The sequence below is a fragment of the Festucalex cinctus genome, chromosome 17 (genome assembly GCF_051991245.1).
Source record: "Festucalex cinctus isolate MCC-2025b chromosome 17, RoL_Fcin_1.0, whole genome shotgun sequence".
Lineage (NCBI taxonomy): Eukaryota > Metazoa > Chordata > Actinopteri > Syngnathiformes > Syngnathidae > Festucalex > Festucalex cinctus.
The window spans coordinates 1,809,430-1,833,897 of NC_135427.1; the positions used below are offsets into that span (position 1 = coordinate 1,809,430).

Genomic DNA, 24,468 nt, shown 5'->3' on the forward strand with positions numbered 1-24,468 from the left:
AATATGACTTGGAACTGTAATAATATGTGAGGATAAAATATACTTAACTTGGGATGATAAAAACTGAGTACAGTACAACAGGACTGAAATCAGCAACATCCTCGTGTCTCGTAATACTTCGGTCATGTTCGTTGATTTCCGTAACTCCTCCTCCAGTTCAACCTCGGATGTTGTCAGGGGCAACTGTCAGGGACGCTCTTATTGCCACACACAGGCGAGAATTTTTTTCAAGAACGTTTGGAAATTAACAGATAATTTTCAAGGGTTTGGCAAGTCTTAGGGAAAAAAAACCCGCGTCCTGGCCTGTTGTTTACCAAACCGCTATGGAAGGCTTAGGCTAAGTTTGGATAATGTATCCAAGCTAGCTAGCCGAGGTAGGAAATCCAAAATGGATGCCGCCTGGAGAGCGTTTGTTGAGCTAGCTCTCTAGATGTAGATTTCCTCCAAAAAAACGAAACTTCGGAAACACCGTTGGGAAGGAAAGACGCTATCTAGGGTATGTTTGTTTACTCATCTGTGTAAAATTTTAAACTAGGCCAATAAACTCAGTAGCACTTTCGCGTAGCCTATATATTTTTTTCTATCACTATGGTTGTGATTCGTGAACACCAATGTTATCATTACACACTCATAATATTGCATTACGGCATTGTGTATGAAAATGTAATCATCAAAAATAAAGACGAAAATTCCCACAGAGTTGTTGACGCGCCAGCAGCAAGAGGATGCTAACTTGCCCCATCAGTGCAAGGCGTGTCAATCAAATAAAGTATCACATACCTGTACTGCAGCTACAGTTGAACACAAAATAAATTATTATTAAAAAAACACACATTTGTAGGGCATCATGATGTATTAGTGGATCGCATTTCTTCCTCATAGTTCTGAGGATCATGGTTCGAACCAAAGCTGCTGCCTTCTTGTTTGGAATTGGCATCCCAAATATCTGTCATCTTCCCCCTACTCACTTAGGTACATTGAGGACATGGCGGTGTATTTCGACCACCGTGTTGAGACCCCTGAAAATTGTGAGGAGCCCTCTCACTTGATGTGGCACTCGGCCCTGTCCATACTGGCTGTGGCCTCACGAAAAGCTACCACTGGAGGAAATGTAAACATCTACTTACAGCAGGTAAACAGGAGTATGGTTGTGCGAATGTATTTCTTTCTCAAATTGTCTGTCTATCTAAACAAATACCTTTCCAAACGCAGGGCGAGCGTGTGGAGAGCTGCCACATTGAACGTCCTCACCGGCCCACAATGCTTTGCTGGCATCCCATCAAGCCAGTGTTGGCTCTGGGCTGGGAGAATGGCGAAGTGCTGCTTCTGTTGCACCCTTCCGGGGATCAAAACGTCCTCACGAGCACGCACACGGCACACATCACGCTGCTGGAGTGGAGTAGCTCGGGAAGTCGCTTGGTAACTGGGGACCAGGTCAGTGTCTTTTGAAGTGCTTTCTCAGTGATTCTCAATTGGTAGCTTGGGACTTGTATGAATAGTTAGTTGTTTTTCAGAATGCTAATTAGATGAAATTAAATCGCGTTTACATTCATGTAACGTCAGAGTGGAACGTTAGCTGTTTGGAAGGTGGATGCTAGAGGGAGACTTCAAGGGAACCATCAAGTGAAGCACGCATACAACTCCCCCATCACTTGCTGCATATTCAAACCTGCTTTGCCTGGAGAGTGAGTAAACAGGATAGCTAGATAACTGTGGGTAGAAAAAAATATGTTTAAGTTTTTCTTTTTTTCTTTGTTTTGTTTTGTTTTGTTTTGTTTTTACAGTGATGTGAAAACTCTGGCCCGTGCGTCAGTGAGTGGAGATGAAAACGCTTTGGACATGTTCAGCTGGAAGGGAGCACCTCTCAAGGTGGGCCCGCAGGAAGGCCTTGCTTTCTATGTCAGCACTGCAAATGGTAAGTACAAGGCTAATTTTTAAAAACCTTATGAAGTGAACTTAAAAATGTATTTCTAAATGCTTGTTTGAAGACAATTGCTACAGCGTTTAAGCATTTGAGTACCTTGAAGCTAAAAAAGTGCAAAGGCAATTTATTTTGTAAATGATTTTGCGGACCCCCATTTGAGAACCACTGATCCAAATCATCTTCATCTTTATAGGTAAGGTACACAGTGTGGATGAGCATGGCAAAACAAGCATGCTCCTCAGTATGGACAGCGCCATCAAGAAAATGTTGTACCTGGAGACCAGGGATGTACTTACTGTAATCACTGACACTATGATGCTGTCACAGTACACTCTGGGAACGGAGGGGGATGCCCAAGAATTCCAAAAGGTATGCGCAACAGACAAAAAACTTACTTCATGCCACCTACTGTCCACACATTTTACATTGCTCTCTTATCAAAAAATTTTCAAGGTCAAACTGAGCAGTAAGAGCGGCCAAAGCGTCGACATCGTGTGGGCCCAAAATGGTCTCGTTGTCACAGCGACAGGGGAGCAAGTCATCAGGTCGGCAATACTGTGCAATCACCAAATGAAGCGCATAAACACTTATTGGTCAATCATGTGACATTCTGTCCTGATTTGGTTTTGTAGGCTGTGGGATCTCGAGCGAAACGAAAACTACGCCTTGTCTCTTGATGAGACGCTGGGCTTTGAGAGGGGCGAGATGATCAACTGTGTTTCCTACTGTACAGGGAAAGGTCAGTAATGATTTGTTTGACTTAGCTTGCATTGTTTTGTTTGTCTGCCATGAATGTTCTGCCCCTTCACCTATTATTTCCTACTCAATGGAAAGGAGTGGAAGTAGTGTTTCTTTCTAACAAAAATACTCAAGCCAAAGTAAAATGTTTATTGTGTTAATTTAAAATTACTCTTTGACAACTCGAATGAGGATATGTGGTATGAAAATGAATAGATAGCACCATATAATGAGTTATTACCCTTTATTTCTAGAAATTCTTGCTGCTGGCACCACTCATGGACGCATAGCAATGTGGAAGATGGCGGTGCAAACGAACGGCAGCAGAGGTGACACGAAAGCCCAGTGGAAGCTTCAGACACCCACGGAAATAGAAGGCAACGTCACTCAACTGCAGGTACTCCTAACACGTTTTTATTTCTTGTCGGGGGTAAATAAATATAAGACACGTGCTTGCCTTTCAGTGGGGCACCAGTCTGAATCTGCTGGCGGCCAACAATTCCAACACGGTGGTGATCCTGCACGAGCACGTGATGTCAGCCCACTGTAGCCAGCAGGTGGCAGCGGTGCAATTGACGCCGACCCAGCTGAGCATCACGCAGTTCCACACGGGGCTGCACTTGGCTCTGCAGTCCGAAATGCACATCAAGGGAGTGTGCGTGACCAAAGTAAGCATCGGACTTCATGTGATGTAGGCGAGTCTGTCTGTGAAAGTTTGTACTGTGTTGAATTTTACCAGACAGATGCTTTAAAAAAATTGTATTTATGTTTCCATCCTGACAGGATTCTGCAACCGTTTGGAGCGGCAAACAGGTCACTGTTTTTGAGATGTCGGGGGCTGCCCTACATAATAAAGGTACATCTACAACACCACAGACTAAAGGTGTTCTCGATGCTGTTTTTTTTTTTTTTTAAATTGTCCAATTTTAAGAGAGCTAATATTGTGTGATTAATAGGGATGTAACGATATCCAAACATCACGATACGATATCGTGATATGAAATTCACAGTATGATAATTATCACGTTATTGTGGGGAGGTTGGCGATACAAACAAAGGTTACAAAAAAAGTAAAAAAAAAAAAAAAAAAGAGCACAGTATTGTGCTTTTGTACATTACAGCAATGCATATAAACACCTATAATCCCTGTTAATTCTTTCACCTCCAAAAATGTTTAATGACGTATTCTAAAATCCTAATGAATGCCGCCAAAAACGTTAATTTACGTTTATTATTTTATGTTTGTTTTTTTTTTCTCTCAATGGGCAGCGCAACGTCTTGTACAGCACTGCCTTGTCACTAAACAAAAAATATATCAGCGTCAAAGTCACTGTTGTGCAAAAAAAATGCATCTTTTGACAAAAAGCTTGTTTTTCTCTTAATATTTTTGTATTTTCGCTTATGTCACTCAAATGACCTAATTTCAAATGGTGATTACTGAACAACGGAATAAGGTAGAAACATACCTTTTTTCTCATGAAAGAATGGAATCCAATCTTTCATATGGTTTCCACCGTATTTATGTCATCATACCGCACAATATTCTGTTTGCTTTAAAAGATGAGTGAAAATGCTCCAAATCGGCTGGCACCGTTGTTTTTTTTTGGATATTTGGATATAATATTTAATATTGAGGACTTACTTGCTAATACAAGCACACGTTGAGTTCTTCCACATATTGACTCGGTTCACAAGCATATTATTTTCCTCTTCATCTGACCCTAAGTGTGGATTTTAAACATAGAAGGGCCAAAACATGCCTTGTGAAAATTAAATCCCTACTGGTTAAATCAGCTATTAATCTCTTATTTACAATTTTTTCCTCTGCTGATTTCCCTAGGATCGTTCTCTTGTGACTCCCATGTAGTAGCTGTACATGCTGAGAACCTCTACACAGTAGAACCTAGTAGAGTCCAAATCCGCACACCACAGGTTTGTTGACCCACTTTATAAAAATGTCGTTCACTAATTTAGTAATTCAATTCTCTAAACACCCAATTTTTCACGTTTAGGGCACAGTGAAACAGCTCTTGACTTTCTCCAAGGTGGAAGGCAACCCGGTGCTCCTCAGTGTGTGCCAGTCTTACCTGGTGGTCGGCACAGACACATCGCATATCAGAGTTTTCGATCTCACCAGGAGGTTCGTGAACGGTGATGTTAGTCTAAAAAGTAATATACTTCTTTGTCCATATATGTGTGTACCAATGTGTTTTTATAGAGATGCTAAAGCTCACTGCAATGCCAAGAACCTGATGGACCAAATTCCTAATCTGGGAGCCCTGCGGTCAGTCAAGTGTAACGCCAATGGCAGCCAAGTCAGCATCTTAATCACACAGGTGAATAAACAAAAGCCACTCTTATTCTTCATCTATTTAACTATAATTTCACAAATATGTACACAGATCTCATACAGACAGTCATTGACCCCCCCCCCTCCTCTGCTTTCGCTGTTCTAAATTGATTTCTTTTTCCTCTTTAGGTGAACGGTCGACCCGACCAAAAAGTGTACTTCTATGACATTGAAATGGACACCGTGGCACACTTTGACTTCTTCACTGGCAGACCATCCAGTGGGATCTCACAGACTGAAGAAAATGAAAGGTAACTAAACATGTATTTGCTTGAATATATACTATTTTTCATATAATTATATACTGAAAAAAAGCCATACTAAAAAAATAGCAAAAATTTTGACAAAGGAAAAAAAGTATGCCAGTGTGTAAGCAAAATTTGCTTGCCAATAATTCTTAAAACTAGTATATAAATCGCACAGTAATGGTAATTAACACAGTAACACAGTAATTGGTTTAAAATAACATAAAAAAAAAAAATTAGTAGAATTTGTTTAGATTCAGCAGAGCCATCCACATGTCCTCATGTCATGCTTTCACGACTTATGATTTGTGTTTGTTTGTTTTTTTTTGTTTTTTTTTTTTTATGTTTTGCTAATCTGCATTTTGGGCATGTTAAACTGTATTGTTCGGTTTTGCATTCTAGTAGTCCTGATTCAGCAAAGCAGTTGACATTTACTTATGTAATGTATTTGAAATGTGCTTGAAAACAAAAACAGCCGTGTTCAAAATGTAATTGGCATGTTTTCCCCTAATTTCTCAATTGAGAAATTGTCATTGGTTGTCATCTTCGGCACTTCATTATTTGAGCTTGCTATGAGTATTTTTTCCCCTTAATATTAGTTGTAATGTCTTAAGAAAAAGTTTTCCTTAATTTTCTAATGCAAAAAATATTTTTATTATTGAGCAAAAAATGAGGGGAAAAAAAGTTTTTTATTTTTATTTTTTTTTAAACTTTTTGCCATGTGCAATGATTCCAACTTTTTTTTTGTTCTTCAGCCAGCACTTTCAAGCGAGCGACCTTTGTGGCCGATGCCCCGTATCGCACTTCTGGGACGAGAGTGAACCTCGACTCTTTGTGTGTGAGACTGTGCCGGTCAGCTCTGAAACCTCATCATCCGGTTACTGGGACACGGTAAGGTTAACATCCAAGTCTAAATCAGCTTTTAAAGTCATGTTAAAGTTTTATTTCTGTCCTTCCATTGTTTTTTTTTTTCCAGGTGGACGTGTCGGTGGTTACCCTCTTCTCTACTCAGGAACATGGCCTCCTCTTGCAAGATTGCTACCCTAAACCGACAGGCCTGCAGGCCCTCCTTGCTCTTGACGTGCCTTACTATTATTTCAGCTGCAAGGTGAAACTCTTGTTGATCAATTTCTTCATGATTTGCATCTTCTTAGACACGCTGCGTCTATGTGAAAATCTATGTTAAACATGTATTTTCCTTTGCACCCACCACTACTCTAATGTGCGACTGTTTAGTCTAACACGCCCCAGCGGAGGGGTGGTGTCTTTCAATCACAAGTAAGTGCCTGTCTGTGCCTTTCCTTTAGAAAACTAAACATTTTTCACTTCCCGGCGGTACAGAAGTGTCCCTGTATGGTGAATATAGCTTTGTTTATTACAACGCTGTAGTTTGCTTTGACTCCTGCCCAATCCTCTAATGTACACAGTTCATCCCAAAAAACAGAACTTCACGTTTTCCTCATTTTGTTATGTTACAGCCTTATTCAAAAATTGAAGATACAGTGTTCCCTCACGGATTTTTTACAGCGTGCTTTTTTTTTTTTTTTTAAATACAACATGCTTTTTGGTTTGTTTATTTTTGTGGTCTTTGTGTGGCCGTATCTCTCTAACGCTACGTCCGACCAGAGACATACGGACATCTGTGGATTCGTCTCGACGAGACCTTTCCAACGGTGTCTGGCCCGTCACGCCACGCCATTGCATTCCAGAGATAGAAAATATATACTGCGCTGCATAACAAGTAAACTTAAAAAAAAGAAAAACTTTGAATGGAAAAAAAATGAGTGTAAACGGAAAAAAATAAAACAAAACGATGAATTAAAAAGCGTTCATAATAAACTAAAAATCATACCCGAACGAAAAAACATAAATATAATAAATGGAAAAAATCTATACTGTGCTGTGTACTATAATAAGTAAATTAAAAAAAACAACATACTTTTAATTGAAAAAATGAATGTAAATGAAAAAAGACCATATATGATTAATGAAAAAAAAATATACAAAATGTAATGGTATTTATTATTATTATTATTTTTTAATTAACGTGGATTTCCATTGTCGCGGGTAGTTTTTGGAACGTAACACTTGCGATAAATGAGGGAACACTGTATTTATTTTTGAGTGCCTATGTTAACCCCAAATACATTTTCCCAACATTTTTTCCTGCACACGATGACGCTGACTACCTTTTTAAACTGTTCATAATCCATATGAATTAAATTCATAATGACCATTCCAATAGATATGTATAGTGCAAACGCAACACTGCTCATCACAAACAGAACACACCATACCTACAGTGAAGCATGGTGGCAGCATCATACTTTGGAACTGTTGGTTAAAAAGTGGAGGGAATTCTAAACAGTTCAAAATCGCAGTCAGTGTTAGCACAAAATCATCAGGCTTTTGCGAGGAAGCAAAAACCCATTCTCTGCAGTTGAGAGGCTGCATCAAAGCCTTCTGTATGCTCTGGCACAAAAAAACAAAAAACGTATAAATAGGTCTTTGGGAGTAAATTAATGGCAATTTTCTAATTTCTTGTTCGATCGGCCACAAGAGGGATGGCTGATACTCATATCGATTGCTGTCGCGAGTAACGATACCTTGAAATAAGACCTGGTATTGACTGGCTAGTACTTGGTATCGGTACTCGCTCATCTCTACAATAAAATAGCAAAATGTGGAAAAAGGGAAGTGCTTTGAATACCAGGCACATTGTATTAATTTCACTTGTATAAGCTAAAAAAACCTACAGTATTCATTCATTCATTCATTCATTCATTCAAACTTGCTTTTTGCTTGTTTTTTTCAAGGAGGTTTCAGCCACATCAGCGCCAGCAAATCAGAGCCAGCCATCCCGAGGCTCCGTTGCATTTTTCCCCCAAATGGTCTCCCGGCGAGCGCTCAGGGACTTTGAAGGCCTGGAAAACTGCGACAAGTCCACCCGCGACGCCATGCTCAACTTCAGCTTCTACCTCACCGTCGGCCACATGGACGAAGCCTTCAAGTCCATCAAACTCATCAAGAGGTAAGAAGTCAGCTCAAGCGCAATCTGTCAGCACAGGGTTGCGTACTTCCCACTTTTATCAGGTCATCGTGTTCTTTGGCGGTCCGGTCCACAAGGACTTTAATTCAAAGACTTGACTGAAGACCAACAGGGAGTGTATTGTTATGTTCGGCCTTGACTCTGATTGGCTCCACAATAGTCAGGAGGTTGTTTTTGATTCACAAAGTGACTTCATAACGTTTTTCAGTCCATTCAGAGTTGTCATCATTATTCTGCTTCATAAATCGTATTCCATTTTTAGTCGTACACTCCCCATAAAAAGTTATTGGGCTTTCTGATGATTTTTCAAGATAAACCTAAAATGCACTCTGAATCAACTTAATTAGAACTTCTCAAACGGGAAAAATCACATTGAAACAATCAGGTGGGAAAAACATCCCACTAGGCGGATATTCCATAGATTTTAATGGATCTGATGACAGCTCTACTCAGCTCCTCATTGATGGCTATTTTTACCGCTTTTCAAAGCGATCGACATTGTGTTTGATTAATGCAAACATCCACCTTTCACATGCTCGTCACGAATTCCCCAGTGTGACATTATTGGGGAAAAAAACAAATTAGAATGAGCGTCAGAGTTTTCTCACGAATTATCTTCGTCATATAAGTGCATGTGCAGCTGGACTTAATGTCATTGTTGAATTGCTTGGTAGAAATCGTCAGAATGAAGCAGCAATATCAGATAGAGGCTGGAATGTCTGTATTCCAGACTCTGCAATTTCCTCTCATTCATGTTGTCCTTGACCTGCAGGGTTATCACCCACTTACTGTCTTTTCGCCTTCACATTGCAATTTAAAAGAGGTGACCCAGTAATATGAATAGTCAAATATATGTAAACATAAAGACTAGGGCTGCTTTTAAAAAAAATTGAATGATCGATATCGAATCCATTTCCTTTTCGAGCCTGATTTTCATTCATAAGTGGATTATTTTAATATCTCTTTCCCCCTGAAATTTAATGTTCACATATTCATGTGATAACGTCATGATTTTTCATGAACAAATGATGCCTTTAAAAACACATTTTTCCACTTGCTATCAACTTGAAGTTGACATCACCTGTGCTGAGGAAACGGGTAATGACAAAATTAATTAAGGTATTAATTGTACATGAATAATGGTTATCAAATTAATTTTGGAAAAAAATATTAACTTTTTACTGCTGAAAATGGCTCAATGAGTCAAGTGTCCCTTTAAAAGTATTTTCTTATATTTTTGAAAGACAATTCAGAATATTTTCTATTTCTATTTACAATTATTGAATTTGAGTTATTATAATTCTATCAATGTTTGTGTAACACTTAGTGATTATAACACGTTACTTTTATTTAAAAACTAAATAATTTAACCAGTTGCTACTGCCTTTACGAAATTTTATTCGGAATTTAATGTTTGTGGAATTTTTTATCATGTCTTGATATTGAAGAAGAATTGATGTTCAATAATTAATCAATATTGGATTGATTAATCCCCAGTCCTAATAAAAACATCACAACAGAAGTTACGATTACAAAAAAAGTTATGTAAAATGATAAAACATGACAACCATCACACTTGACTTTCAAATTTATTGAATTTATAGATACTATTTTGTATTTACCCCCGTTTGAAAATATGGAAGATCCACTGGGTTTCTTTATAGATGTATGATATAATAATCCCAAATAATACTACACTTAAATGATAGCACTGTGTTTTATACAGTTTACTAATATTAAATTAATATATGGATGTACCACGAACAAGCAGACTTCTAAGTGGATTACATGAATTGCAAAAATTATGGATGTGTGGTTCAGCTCTTGCCTGCTTTTTATGTAGAAGTGCATGTTGTCACAAAGCTTAAAATGCAAGTTTCCTATTAAATATTGATTTCACCCATTAAGAAATCTTTCTAGGTTGACTAGAATGTTTTTAACCTACAAAAGATATATCAACATTACATTTCGATATGCTGTAAGATGATGGGGAAAAGAAAAACGAGGTATTCTGTTATTCTGATTTTCAATCCATTCTTGAGTAAGTGCACATGTAACAATCAAGGTCCAGCTTGATCTTCTGCTTCGCAGACGTCCAAGGGTCGTGGATTATAAAACCAAACGCACGCAGGTGGGTGTATATTGCGGGTTGATGAGACGGCGCGGGGGGATTTTCTGCTCAACACGGCGAATCCACGTAATCATTGTCCAGGCGCGGGTGGAACGGGGACGTCAGCGAGCGGCTGATGATGATGACCCGCGGCGCCAGGCAATCGTCACGCCGGTGTAAAATGTTCCAGATGAGCATGGCCGCCGCCGTGGTGGCTAGCAGGCACGCGGCGATGTCTACATAGCAGGAGTAGGACAGCTGCGTGTAAGGCCCGATCCTGTAGAAGGTCACCAGTCCAATCACCAGCACAAAACCTACACGGGCGCAAAGAAACACAATTGAATCAGTTTTGGCGAGTGAGTTGACTAAACCGCAAAGAATTACAAACATTCCAGACAAACATTCCACTGGCTGCATATTCTGACGTTTGTTTTACACGGTTACTCATTGATGGCTATTTTTACTGCCATATTGTGTTTGATTCCCGAAATCCTCCGCCCATGCGATTACACATTTCCCACCCCGGTAACTTGTTTGTTGTTGGAACTTTTTTTTTTTTTTTTTCTGTGTCTCTGCACCCACTGCCTGACTGGTCTTAAAACATGGGGAAAAAAAGAGCAAAATGAGGAATAAAAAAAAATAAAAATAATAATAATAATAATAATAATACATTAATTAAAAAATGAGGAATATATTACTTAAATAAAAAAATACCTGTCAATAGAACAGGAAAAATTATTATAGAAAACAAAAAAAAACAAAAAAAACTGAAAAAGACAGGGCTAGCCTCAGAAGTAACCCTCCACCAATTATATTTACTATTTTAAATAACAATACCAAGTACCTATACCACTAGTATTTTTCATAGATTAAAAATTCCCCAAAATAACAATGACTGATCATTTTAAACAACTTACATATCCCAAATAGGAGTGTGACGATATATATCTAGTAAAAAATATTATTAATGATAATATTAATGAAAATAATACATTAATTAAAAAATGAGGAGTACATTACTTAAATAAAATCAATACCTGTCAATTGAACAGGAAAATTTGATTTTAAATAAAAGAAAAAAAGAAGAAATATAGCTAGCCTTAAAAGTAAACCTCCACCAATTGTGATGTTTACTATTTTAAATACCAATCCCAAATACCTATACCAGTGGCATCTTTCATAGACATAAATTCCCCAAAATAACAATGACTGATCATTTTAAGCAACGACTTACATATCCCAAATAGGAGTGTGACAATATCCATATAAATCGTGATACTTTGTCTCCCAATCGATTATCAATATGCCTTCGCCAAGTATCAATATTTGTACTTAATATACAGCCGCTATAATGGCTCCATTGTTAATTACTTAATGAGCAATTACTTTGTGGGCCGGGAAATGGTATGAAAATCAAGATTTAAGATTTTGTCATGACATTTGTAGCATTACACCGATTCCAACCAAAATCTGATAACAAAAGAGGTCTAAGGCTGTTTGAAAGCGCTATATAAATAAAAACGACTTGACTTGACTTGACTTGACTTGACTTGACTTGACTTGACTTAAAACTCTTCACTAGTCTCTTGGCGCATAAAGGCTTTAAAAATGAACAATTATATTTTTGGAAAACGGTTTTCTTCGAACTCTCGCTGCTTTGTCTTCAATTCCATGCTGATTCTTTGAACTTTTTCTGCATGCTCCTATAACACATCTTTCCTAGACCTTTTACCTTATGAAGATGGTCCATTCATAAAACCGAAATTGACCCGTTGAGTAGTTTAACGAGCACTGCAAGACTTTACAAACGTTCCCTAAAATAATCACTGGAAACGTGGAAACCGTGTATGAATCAGTCGGTTTCCTGCATCAAAGCTTGGAGTTCATTTATAGTCGCCCCCTTCTACCTCATGCACCGAGTTGCCTGTCATTGTTTGAAGCGAGGATGTGAATAATAGCCTCTGCGTATCGGTGTGTGTCAAGCGCTCAAATTGGAACGTCACGCTGTTTGCTCAGCGGCTCGTCGTTTAACCCGCCTGGCTCCTCATCCAAGAAAATGAATAATCTCCTGTCCAGGATGGGCTGTGTGAACCTCTTTTTGGCACGCACTTATCTCGTCAGCTTCCTTCCCCTTCTTCCTCTTTCCATCCTTCCGTCCCACCCCTCCACACCCGGCGGGGCTTCCAGGCTCCTACGTTTACTGGAAGTTTGATGTTATCGGTCACAGAAAAAAAGCCCGATTAGGATTCATTTTGAAGATGATGGTGGAAAACTAAATGTAGCAAGTAATTATCCCATGACCTGTTATGATGCAACCTGACTTTTGACACAAGCACGCACATTCCAGCTTCCAGGGGTGAAATGGCCAACACGAAAGCAAAAAAAAAAAAAAATCACTGAATGGACGTGAATGTTGTAAGTGCACAGTCTGTGGGCACGGTTGGCACGTATCAAAATGAAAACATTCCGGTGAAAGAAGTTGATAAGGCTTAAAAATATCTCCATTCAAGCAGAGACCATTCACTACTTGTATAAAGACGAATATGAATTGAATTCATTCTGTTACTTAAAACACTTTTATGTCAAATCCTCTTTCCCCTTTGAAATAAATGGGAATACCATTAATCCGTTCTAGCCTCTCCGCAAAAATCTATTTCTTTGTAGCATTTTTTTTTTTTAATAAGGAATTTGTCATTAAGATTTGCACTTAACTACAGTAAGAATGTCAACAATACAGTATTAGTTTATTTTTTAAATACCTGTCAGTATTGTTATTAGGGATTATCGGTTGATTATCGATATTCAGGGAACTATTTCTTTAAAACTTCAGTTAACTTTTCTGTATAAGAGCTGCTGAAGCTGGGACTTTTCTGCACCTTCTGTCTTTGTTTGAAATTAACACTAAGATAACAGACATTTTGAAATTTTGTAAAACTTTATTTACTGTAGAAAACCAGAGGTAGCTATTTACATGTTTAAGTTTTTATTTACTAATGACCCTGGGAGGTCACTTAACTTTTTGTTGTGAAAATTGCCAAATGTTTTCTACAAACTCTAGAGTCCTTTTATGTGAGGTCAAAGTTGTATGAGAGGGCCTGGTGCCTAATTTATGTTCTTGTTCATCCCAAAGGTCCTTCCACAAACTTTTCCCACAAAAGTATAAGCATAACATAACAACATCCTCAAGCTGCTTTGCTCACCATATATGGTCAGACACCAACCTTTCAAGATGCTATTTTTTTTTTCAGGAAGCCTTTCTAATTTTAGAAAGGAAATAGGTGTGTGCTATTTCAACTGTATTGTCAACTTGTGAAGACGGTCTCATTGATCATTCCTGACTATCGTCATAAAAGCTATAAATATCCGCATGTGGATCTCCTAGACTAGGCATGTCTTTTGTCCAGGTCACTAACACTTGGAATGCGATTCACTGTTATTTGAGGGTGTGGCTGTCAACTCTCTAATCAAGGTCCTCAGATAATGACAATCAATGGCAAAAAAAAAAAAAAAATGCTTGTGATAAAGAAGGGTAGTTCATCTAATGCAGGGGTCAGCAACCTTTACTGTCAAATAGGCAATTTTAGGCCAAATAAATAACAAAAAATGTGTCTGGAGCCAAAAAACATTTATTACTAGTTTTGACATTTTTGTCTGCCTTTTCTGCTATCAATTTTATGACATTTTTGGTAATTTTGTGAACATTTTATGGTCTTTTTGGAGATTTTATGCTTAATTTTTGAAAATGTTCCTTCCAGTCTTTTCTTAAATCAATTTTTTGACTTTTTTGGGACAATTTTGTGAACATTTTATGGTAATTTTCGGGATTTCTTGTTTTATTTTTGGACATTTGATAGTTACTTTTTAAACATTTTCTTTTCTGCCTCCGCCCTTTTTTTTTTCTTTTTTAAAAAATACATTTTCTGATTTCTTTTTAAAAAAAATGTTAATTTGTTTTTGGACATTTTATATCTACTTCTGAAAGTTTTCTTTTCTCCCTCCTTTTTTTGAAAAAATAAAATTTCAGACTTTTTTTTTGGCAATTCAAAAGATATTTTATGGTATTTTTCTGCCTCGCTTTTGTTTTTGTATATTTTATAGTCACTTTTCTTTTCTGCCTTTTTTTATTCAATTCTCTGACAATTTTGGCAATTTCATAGACATTTTATGATAATTTTCTACTTTTCCTCTTTTTTTGTTTACTTTTCATCACTTTTTCTGACAAATTAAAAATATGGAATCTGGTGATTTTTGAATACTTAATTATTTTATTTATTTTTATCTAAATCATGAATTCATTGAATCTAAATTAAAAAAAAAAATTCTACTTTCTTTTTTTTTTTTTGAGAGAGAGAGATCCACAAAGAGCCCAATGTGGCTCAAGAGCTGCACGTTGCTGACCCCTGATCTAGTGAGAAACTTTCCCCGCTTATGTGCATTTAACTTCTAAAATCCTCAGTCACGGTACGGAATTTGTCAGAAACAAACACAAAAGTATCTCCAGGCAGTGCGCACACACACAACGCAAACACACAGTCCCTGTCGAAAAGTGTCTTTCCCGTGCATTCCCCCTCCCGGCTTTTTCCTTCTTCATCTCGGGGGTTTGCATAACAGGTAGTCACAGACATTTCCTCGTCCTGAGCAGGGATATCCTGGCGCCCACCAGTCGCTCCCTGGCTCGCTGCAGCTCCGGCTCACGGGCTTCGGACGAAGTCTAAATTTAGACCCAGTGCAGGCCGCAGACTGATACAGTGCCAAGTGACTGAGTGTCCATACATCATGCACTGTAGGGACAAAAGTCTTGGGACACAACTCTTGGGATAGTTCTTCCTGATTCTCTTCTAACTTTGCGGGAAGTTTGCAGAAAAAAACTTTCTGTTCCCATGGCAGTGCCCCTGTACACAAGGTCCATAACGGGACACTTGAGACGTTTGGTGAGGAAAAAGTGGAAACTGTTAAGGATGGCGAAAAGGGGGGAATAATGTCACGTTCGTCTACATATTGTTCCAGTGAGCTTCCCAATACGTCCATCCATTTTCTAACACTTAACCTTCATGGTTGTGGTGTGGTTGGAGACTATCCAAGCTGGCTATGTGACTCACAAAACATCTAATGCTTGTTTTAATACGTACATTCACCCTTTCAAGTTTGGTTTGGTCTTTTTTGTCTTTTTTTCATGGAGTTCAGATTAAATTAATCACAAAGTACATCGTATACATTTTTAATTTGTTAAAACAAGAACACGGGTGACTGCAAGCTTTTGAAAGGTATTTCTGCCCATTATGGTATATAATGTCGTCACTGTTGGGCAGAAACCTTGTAATATAATCAAATCTAGTCAATTTAATATTTTTGTCACAAATTGATACTGTTGGTCGATCCCTTATGTAGTCTATTATTTTTCTGCATCAACCTTAACCCAATTTAAAATAATGGAAAATATCTATCTGAGAAGTGTTGAAAACACCTCCTGCCTCACTCTGCGGGAGCCGTGCAGCATTTTGTCACCTCAAGCTCAAGTCTGTTTTTTTTTTTTTTTTTTTTTTTTTTTTTTTTTTTTACAATAGCGAGGGAAAATAGATACAGTATGTTAAATAAATTTGACTAAGCCTGTTTTGTTATCTATGATCTATAATGTTTTGTTGCAGAAGGAACTGGTTAGCCAAGCTAACTGCAGATTCAATTCAACCGATTGAGCTGCTTAGTCAGCTCATTATTTTGTTTATATCATCATTCATGGCTCTAAAATCTTAGACTTTGGGAAGTTGATACAGGCTTTTCTTCAGTTTTTTTTTTCTTAACGTAGTTCAATGGCTCATTTATCACGTAATAATGAGATTTTTTTTCTTAACCAGTGAGAGTGAATTTCCTGCATATACCGCATTGTGTTCTTATGAGCGTATCCTTGTAAGTTGTAGTTACTTGACAGACGTTTGGTACTTACTGGCTAGCTGGAAGAGCGCGGCAATGGCCTCCTCCCACCACTGAGATTCTGGCGTGATGAAGGGCAGCTCCATCAGGCCCAGGAGGAAGATCAGTTGACCCGCTGTCAGGGCCACGGTCGCCATCAGGTTACACGCCCGCATCATGTCGAACTGCACTTGAGGGACCACGGGGAGAGTTGTGTTATACCACTAAACAGCCATGAGCAAAACAAGCGCTTCTTCACATATTACAAGGAGAGTTTGGGGTACATTATATTATAAAGAAAAGGTGTGTTTACGTAAGTGTTGAGGAACAAACTCATGAGCTTCAGCTTGGAGGACAGCCATGCTACCACCTGAGCCATGCCACCCTTGTCCAACATGAGACCAAAAACCGGTCTCTTGGGGGTACGAGGATTCCACTTGACACACAGAAGCCATGGCATGGCTCAGGTGGTAGAGTGGCTGTCACCCAAGCTGAAGGTCATGAGTTCGTTCCTCAACGTTTACAGAGCATTTTTTTTTTTTTGTAAATAAACTAGTAAAATGTACTCAAAACTCTCCTTGTAAATTTACTGAGAATTTCTGAGGAAAAAAGTAAATTCAAGTAAATATTACTCTTTTATTTAATTTTTTTATTTACAGTGTTGCACATTTGTAGTGATGACAAAAACCTGAGTCTGCTGCAATGTACTGTAGCAGTATTTTTTTTTTCTCTTTCATCACACTGTGCTGCTGCCTCATTGTGCTTAGTTGGCAGTGGACATGCAGTTTCCCAAACTTGTTATTGAATGGACTTTTGTCAATGGTGCTTTATTAGGTCAATGGCTCATTCTGTGACAACTCCAACAATTCAAATCAAGTTGATTAGACAGTAAATTCTGTAGAGTAAATTTTACTCTAAGCAGAGTCTGTTTGGTCCCACTGTAAACACAGTAAAATATTACACTTGGAGCAGAGTAAAATTATTATTATTATTAATAATAATAATAATAATAATAATCATAATAATAATGGGAAAAAAACAAAGTTACTCAAGGGTTGAGGAACAAATCCACAACTTCAGGTTGGGAGAATCGTCGAAACTCCTTTTGGATATAAGCAAAAAGTAGGAGTGGCATAACTCAGGTGGTAGAGTGGCAATCTCCCAGGCTAAAGGTCGAGAGTTTGTTCCTTAACCCTTGTGTAACTTTTTGTTGTTGTTGTTTTTGAATACAGCGTTCCCCCGCTATAACACGGTTCACTTTTCGCTGCCTCGCGGTATAGCGGATTTTTATTTTGTGCAATTTTGCATGCATTTTTTTTTTTTTTACAGTAATGTACCTATTTTCTAAAATTTATGAATGTTTGAACATTGATACTGTTTAAACAAGAGAGAAATGTGAGAAAATGTAAATGTATCAATAAAAAAAAGAGTGTAAACTTTGTGGTGAGGGGTTTTAGAGCCTGAAAACATTTATAATAAATGTAAAACATAAAGTTAACTACTTTGAAGATTTCATTTATTGCGGGTATTCTTTGGAACATAACCCCAGCGGAAAATGAGTGAACACTGTAAACTAGTAAAATTTTGGCAAAATCCCTCCTTCCCTGAAATTCTGAATGAAAAATCTTTAATATGTTTTTTTCATAGGATAGGCAAATTCTCTCGAACACGCTAAAAATACTTTGAGTAAAACTTGCTATAAAATGTTACTCTGTTTAGAGTGGGACCGAACACTCTTCTTTCGAGTAAAATTTACCCTCGAGAATTTACTGTACATGAATGAACTTGATACAGTATGAATTCCGTTTTTTGACTAGTTTTGTAAAATAGGTTTCAATATCCATCCATTTTCTGTTCCTATTTTTGGTCAGAATAATTACAGCTGGGGTTATCGTGTCCAACACTTACATTTTACAGAGCTGCGGGATTCTTGATAGCCAGCATACTCGGAACCCCATCCCAGACCCTCACATTGCCTCTGTGCCGGTTGAACCCTTCGCCCCGCCTGGAGGTCCTCCCGACCCCTCTCCCCTCCGGCGGGGCACATCTTCCACAGTCCCACGCTCCTCTTGCGCCCATCTTCCAGGGCTTGCAGCACCCAGCTGGGGGTGAAGGCGGCCACGTTGTTGAGGACCAGGGACAGCAGCGCGACCACGACCGCCGCAGCCACCAGCCTCTTCACGGCCATGTGACACCCGGTGCCCGCCGGCCCTCCTCCCCCGCCCTCGTGTCCCGACCCCCGTTCGTCGTCCTCCTGCCCGCTCCCTCGCCTGTCCTCCGGAGAAGCTCCGTGGCTCCTCGGAGCCACCTCCTCCTCGGCCGCCTCCAGCGGATTGCTTGGCAATTACGCAAATGCAGAATAGGCGAGGGTGTTGTTTTGACGTTTAGCTAAAGAACATCTCCGTTCATCCTCATTGGCGAGTCTGTAAATCCTCAGCCTTCCTCTTCTGACAGCGCCGTAGGTATGCTCGGATCAATCCAGCAGACGCCGAGGTCCATTCCACTGGCTCCGGATGGCTGCAGCTTGACTTTTGGATGTTGGTTCCTTGAATCCTTTTCTGGCTAATCGCGACTTGTGCGTGCAAAGTACACAAGAAGGATCGAGTCTCTGCAATGCACTACCACCGACAACGAAAAAAGTCCCCTAAACCCACCTCCCTCTGCTTCCTTCTCACGATGCCCCTCTCTTGTCCCTCGCAGCAAATTCTATTAGGTTACAGTTGATTTGTTGCAGATGGCATAACCCCTTTGCGGCCGCTTTAAATGTGCGCGCATGCCAAGGTTTCGGTGCGACTCCAATGTCCAAAAAGACCCCCCTCTTGGACGTCACTCTTGTGTATTCTTTTGTCTGCAGCCCGGGAGGAGGCGTGGGGGGGGCGTTCACTTGAAGTCCTCTCTTGTGTGCAACAAACACGTTGGCCACCACAGTCGGCCAGCAACAGGATGTGTTTCCTGAGAGGAAAAGAGGCTGGGAAGAGGGGCCAAATGTAGACCTGTTCCTTCTCTTGTCTTTCCTTTTCTGGCTCTCTAGATGTTGCCGCTCCTCTGCATTGTCAAGTATTTCTCTCATTGTTTGCGGGCATCCATACAAGGACCGACTGTTTCTGACAGCTTCTGGACACAACTTGGATTATCTGGCTGACATGTTGCTTGCTTGTACTGTACGACGTTGCCCCCCTTGTCCAGCATGGGCCCCGAAAGATTTGGGCTATTTCCTGTTGCCCAACTTTAATAAACAGCACACATCTGTATCTGCTAAAGCAATGAGGAGGGGCAGGGGGAGCCAAATCAGGAACAGATGGCTAAGGAATCTTGAATATGAACTTGAAGCAATTGCAAAAAAGGGTTTCAGGCTGTTGATTTTACGTCAGAAAGTCTCAATTGAAATTCTTGCACACATCCTGAATTTTAGAAGTCCAGCATTTTGATTTAGTTAGGAATTTGGGGCCTTTTATAAAGATCATAATCTAACAAAATCATCCTACATACATCCAACATTTTCAAGATTTCTTGTGTGATTTTTCTTTACAGTAAATGGCTCAGCATTCCTGTTTGTACGTTTAACGTAGATCAGTGAAAATTAAGAGGTACACAAAAGTCTTTCACACTTTTGAGTACTGGTACTGGTCTGTTGGACTGAATTTATTTTAATTGTAATTAAAGAGACTCTGTTGACATCATTTTTAATGTTCTATTTGATGAGTAATCAAATGCAGTAATCAACTTCCTGCCTTTTCTTCTCACCAGCAAAGCAGTATGGGAGAACATGGCGCGCATGTGTGTAAAAACCCGCCGCGTGGATGTGGCCCGAGTCTGCCTCGGCAATATGGGGAACGCCAGGGCAGCCAAAGCTCTGAAGGAGGCCGAAGCCGAGCCGGAGCCTGAGGCCCACATAGCGGCGTTGGCCATTCAGCTCGGCATGCTGGTAGGACAAAATGAAGCTATTTGCTACATTTTCCTTGTTTTCTTTCCAACATCAAGATGTTGTCCTTTCCTTCCAGGAGGATGCTGAAAGGTTGTACAAGAGCTGTCAGCGCTATGACCTTCTCAACAATCTCTATCAGGCAGCTGGTCAATGTGAGAAGGCGCTGGAAATCGCGGAGAATCATGATCGCATCCACCTACGCACCACCTACTATAATTACGCTCGTTATCTGGAGTCCATGGGTGACAAGAGCGCTGCCCTGGCTAAGTAAACTGCTTTTATAGATAATAGTTACTTTTATATATTGGCATTTTTATTTATTTGTAACGGTGTACTACTTAAAACAATGTTTACATTGTCCTCCTAAATTGTCAAATCATTGTTCCAGTTACGAAAAATCCGACACCCATCGAGTGGACGTGCCCAGAATGCTTCAGGATGATCCTTTGTCTTTGGAGATCTATGTGAACAGGATGAAAGACAAGTATGTCCGCTCAAGAGTAAACAGACACATTTATGGACAAATACTTTTTATAACCTATAATCAATCAACGCAGGAACCTCTACAAGTGGTGGGCCCAGTATTTGGAGAGCCAATCAGAAATGGATTCAGCTCTAGACTTCTACGAATTGGCTCAGGATTACCTCTCCCTGGTTCGAGTTCACTGCTACATGGGGAACGTTGAAAAGGTGACACGTTTGGTGATATATGCACAATTTGGTTAGTTTTAAGTAGAGGTGTCAGGTGATTAAAATTTGTAATCGTAATTAATCGCATGACTTCAATCATTCTCATGATTAATCGCACATTTTATATCTAAATTTACAATAACATATACCTTAATTTTTTTGTTCTAATTTTTCATACTCTTATTAACATGAAAGTGGGAATAAATTTTAACCTAATAGAAAAATGGTTGCATTTTTATTCATTGATACGGTAATTTCATAACAATTCATAAAATTGTTTTAAAATTAAAAATATGTGCTGTACTGTTAAAAAATGTGTGACATTGATTTGTGTTGGTCATTTTTCTGTCACTACTATCTGGCATAATTGCGTTTGTAAGACAATGGTGACAGCTCAGTGCATTTTTCTTTTCATAATAAGAGCTGACTAATTTTTAACATTAACTTGTGAAATTCTGCACATTTTTAAAATTGTAAAACACAACTTGACCCCACTTTGAAGTTTTTTAAATGAATTTATTCGACAGGCATGTGAGATAGCCATCAATACAGGTGACAGGGCAGCGGCCTACCACCTGGCCAGGCACTACGAGGGTCACGAGGACATCAAGCAAGCTGTCCACTTCTACACTCGGGCGCAGGCGTACAACAACGCCATACGACTCTGTAAGGTGAGTTCATTACTCGTTGTTATGTTGATCAGCGGTGAGAATTCTGTTGTATTTATTGATAAATTCTTGACCTGTGTTTTGTCTTATCGCTGAATAGGAGAATAATTTGGATGACCAGCTGATGAACCTGGCTCTACTCAGCAACCCGGAGGACATGATGGAGGCCGCCTGTTACTATGAGGAGAAAGGCATCCACATGGACCGGGCGGTTTCGCTCTACCACAAAGTATGTCAACTGTTGGTTTAATCTAGGAAGCCCCTCATGTCCGTTTACAATCTTGAATGCATTCTGTGGCACTCCACAAGAGGGCAGCATTAGATTACATTAGAATTACATTTGCTACAATTATTTATTTTCCTCATTGTCACGTGTGGTTCTGTAGGCCGGTTACGTCTCCAAAGCCCTTGAAGTGGCCTTTGCCACGGAGCAGTTCGCAGCGCTTCAGATGGTCGCCGAGGATCTGAATGAAAGCTCGGACCCTGCCCTCCTGGCGCGCTGCTCGGAGTTCTTCATTCAACATTCCCAGTATAAAAGAGCTGTGGAGCTGTTGATTGCAGCCAAGAAAGTACCTGGTCCTTGTTGACATCCATCAGCATCTTCATACACTGAATTTTATGTGACCGTGTTCTTGTTCTCAGTACCCTCAGGCTCTGGAGTTGTGTGTAAATGAGAACCTGACTGTCACGGAAGAGCTTGCTGAGAAAATGACCGTGGCGGATTCGAAAGACTTGTCCAAAGAGGCTCACAAGGAGCTGCTGGAGAAGATAGCCGAGTGCTGTGTGCGTCAGGGAAACTACCATCTGGCCTCCAAGAAATTCACGCAAGCTGGAAACAAGCACAAGGTAAGAAATGCGTTGAATTTTTTGTGAAAGACATTTTGAATGCACAGAACATGTGAAAAAACACTTAATAATAATAATAACTTACTGATTGGACCTAGATTATTCTTTCATCCATCCATTTTCTTAGCCGCTTTTCCTCACAAGGCTCGTGGGGGTGCTGGAGCCTATCCCAGCTGTCTTTGGGCAGTAGGCGGGGTACACCCTGAACAGGTTGCCAACCAATTCAGGGCATGTATTATTCTTTTACAGCTTTATTTATTGTGGGAATGCCCACATATGTTATTGGGATTTGTATTCTCCCACATAATACTTCCAATTTACATTTTTCAAATTTCAACTAGCTTCAAAAATTCACGCCTCCTGGGCTATATATCGTCTGATTCCACATTACTTACAGTATTTTCACAATGTGACATTTAATATCAACCTTTCCCCATTCATTTTCAATGGGACAGACATTGAACTTTTTCTAAGTATCACTTTCCACGCCCACTTCTATACATATAACTTAGCATCATTACCAGGTGTCTGATACTGCTTGGTGGCACAGTTGATAAAGTGCATTGTCCAGTAACCAGGAGGTCATCATTTCATAATTTATCTCTCAATTTACTTCATAAGCATTCCACATGCATTCAAAATCTTAGCATTCAGCTTTCAGCATTCCCACGCAATTTCTCCAGAAATTGCATTTAGTCTAGTTTTAAATTTGGCATTTTTTTGTTTTTCTAACAGGCAATGAGGGCACTCCTGAAATCAGGCGACACGGAGAGGATCATACTTTTTGCCAACGTTTGCCGTCAGAAGGAGCTTTTCATCATGGCCGCCAACTACCTCCAGTCTGTAGACTGGAAAAATCCGGAGATCTTAAAGACCATCATTACTTTCTATACGAAAGGGAAAGCACTGCACCTGCTCGCTGGCTTCTATGAAACCCGTGCACAGGTAGCACACTGCTCCATTATTGACAAGACAAAATGTACAACGATGCAGACCTTTTTTTTTTTTTGTAACCAAATTGAAGGTGGAAATCGATGACTACCAGAACTACGAGAAAGCTCTGGATGCTTTGAGTGAGGCGGTTACTTGCCTCTACAAAGTAAAAAACTCAGATGGACAACAGGAAGCCAAACTGGCCGAGCTGCAACGAAAAATCACCATCATTAAGAAATTTGTCTACGCACGCCGGTAAGAATATACGCAGCACACCGTTCAAACTTAATGTTTTCGTTTTCGTTTCTTATTTTGGCTTCTTGACTTTTGCGCAGGTTGAAATCAGAAGATGGCGAGGAGGCACTGAACATTTGTGAAAGCTTACTGGAGGAACCCGAGTTGGACGTCGCTGTCAGGGTTGGGGATGTTTTTGGATTCCTGATCGACCATCACTGTCAGAACGGCAACTTCAAATCTGTAATTATTAATTTACAATAAAGAAATATACAAAATCCCAATTATTCTAACTTTCGCTGTATATTTTCCTTAGGCCTACAGCAAGCTCGAGGAGCTTCAGAATGTGGTACCATCGCAAAATATCAGATATTACGTTAAACAGGCCAGCCTGGAGGCGCTACAGAAACACATGGGTCTCGTTTTGCACTCTGGGGATCACAAGCATAATGACAAAGAAGATGATGAAGTGGAAGAGGACTTGAATATCCCCTAAAATCCCAATGATCACCTCAGACTTATCAAACAAATCTTTTTTTCCCCACTGTGTCACTGGGTGGCGCTGTTGTCATACTGACATTTTGCTACAAATGTCCTCATGGCTGAACTATAATATAATAATATCAAAAATATATTTATCAATATGTCAATATTTTTTGATATACCTCATGATAACAGTTTTGTGCAAGTGTGTGCAAATTTGGAATATTATTAAATAATTTTGTGCATACGTTTTATATGAAAATGTACTATGGAATCCATGTTGTTCCCTGAGTGAACTATAACTGTATGTAAATAAATGTTTTGATTCTTTTCTACAAAGAAAATGGTTAGTTTTGTTGTGAAGAC

General features: G+C 39.4%; 2 protein-coding genes across 3 annotated transcripts; one reads left to right on the top strand and one right to left on the bottom strand.

Annotated features, from left to right (window-relative positions):
• The first annotated feature begins 178 nt into the window (after positions 1–178).
• ift140 (intraflagellar transport 140 homolog (Chlamydomonas)) lies at positions 179–24,357 on the top strand. 2 transcript variants are annotated; one of them, XM_077502951.1, is made up of 31 exons: positions 179–496; positions 973–1,132; positions 1,213–1,434; positions 1,564–1,685; positions 1,785–1,915; positions 2,118–2,293; positions 2,378–2,469; positions 2,557–2,663; positions 2,917–3,059; positions 3,127–3,330; positions 3,446–3,518; positions 4,503–4,594; positions 4,675–4,802; positions 4,881–4,998; positions 5,142–5,263; positions 6,013–6,148; positions 6,234–6,365; positions 6,494–6,535; positions 8,074–8,288; positions 20,071–20,248; positions 20,325–20,515; positions 20,637–20,732; positions 20,806–20,938; positions 21,466–21,609; positions 21,707–21,835; positions 21,993–22,175; positions 22,249–22,452; positions 23,188–23,397; positions 23,477–23,640; positions 23,721–23,862; positions 23,936–24,357. In XM_077502951.1, the coding sequence occupies exons 2-31, from the start codon at positions 986–988 to the stop codon at positions 24,113–24,115; spliced, it is 4,356 nt and encodes a 1,451-aa protein (XP_077359077.1). In that variant the 5' UTR covers positions 179–496; positions 973–985; the 3' UTR covers positions 24,116–24,357. The 2 variants fall into 2 exon arrangements, with proteins under 2 accessions (XP_077359077.1, XP_077359078.1); XM_077502952.1 differs by lacking the exon at positions 6,494–6,535.
• tmem204 (transmembrane protein 204) lies at positions 9,877–19,287 on the bottom strand. The gene is made up of 3 exons (XM_077502956.1): positions 18,232–19,287; positions 16,358–16,513; positions 9,877–10,730 (listed from the first exon to the last, which is right to left on the bottom strand). The coding sequence occupies exons 1-3, from the start codon at positions 18,509–18,511 to the stop codon at positions 10,486–10,488; spliced, it is 681 nt and encodes a 226-aa protein (XP_077359082.1). The 5' UTR covers positions 18,512–19,287; the 3' UTR covers positions 9,877–10,485.
• Positions 24,358–24,468: the final 111 nt, after the last annotated feature.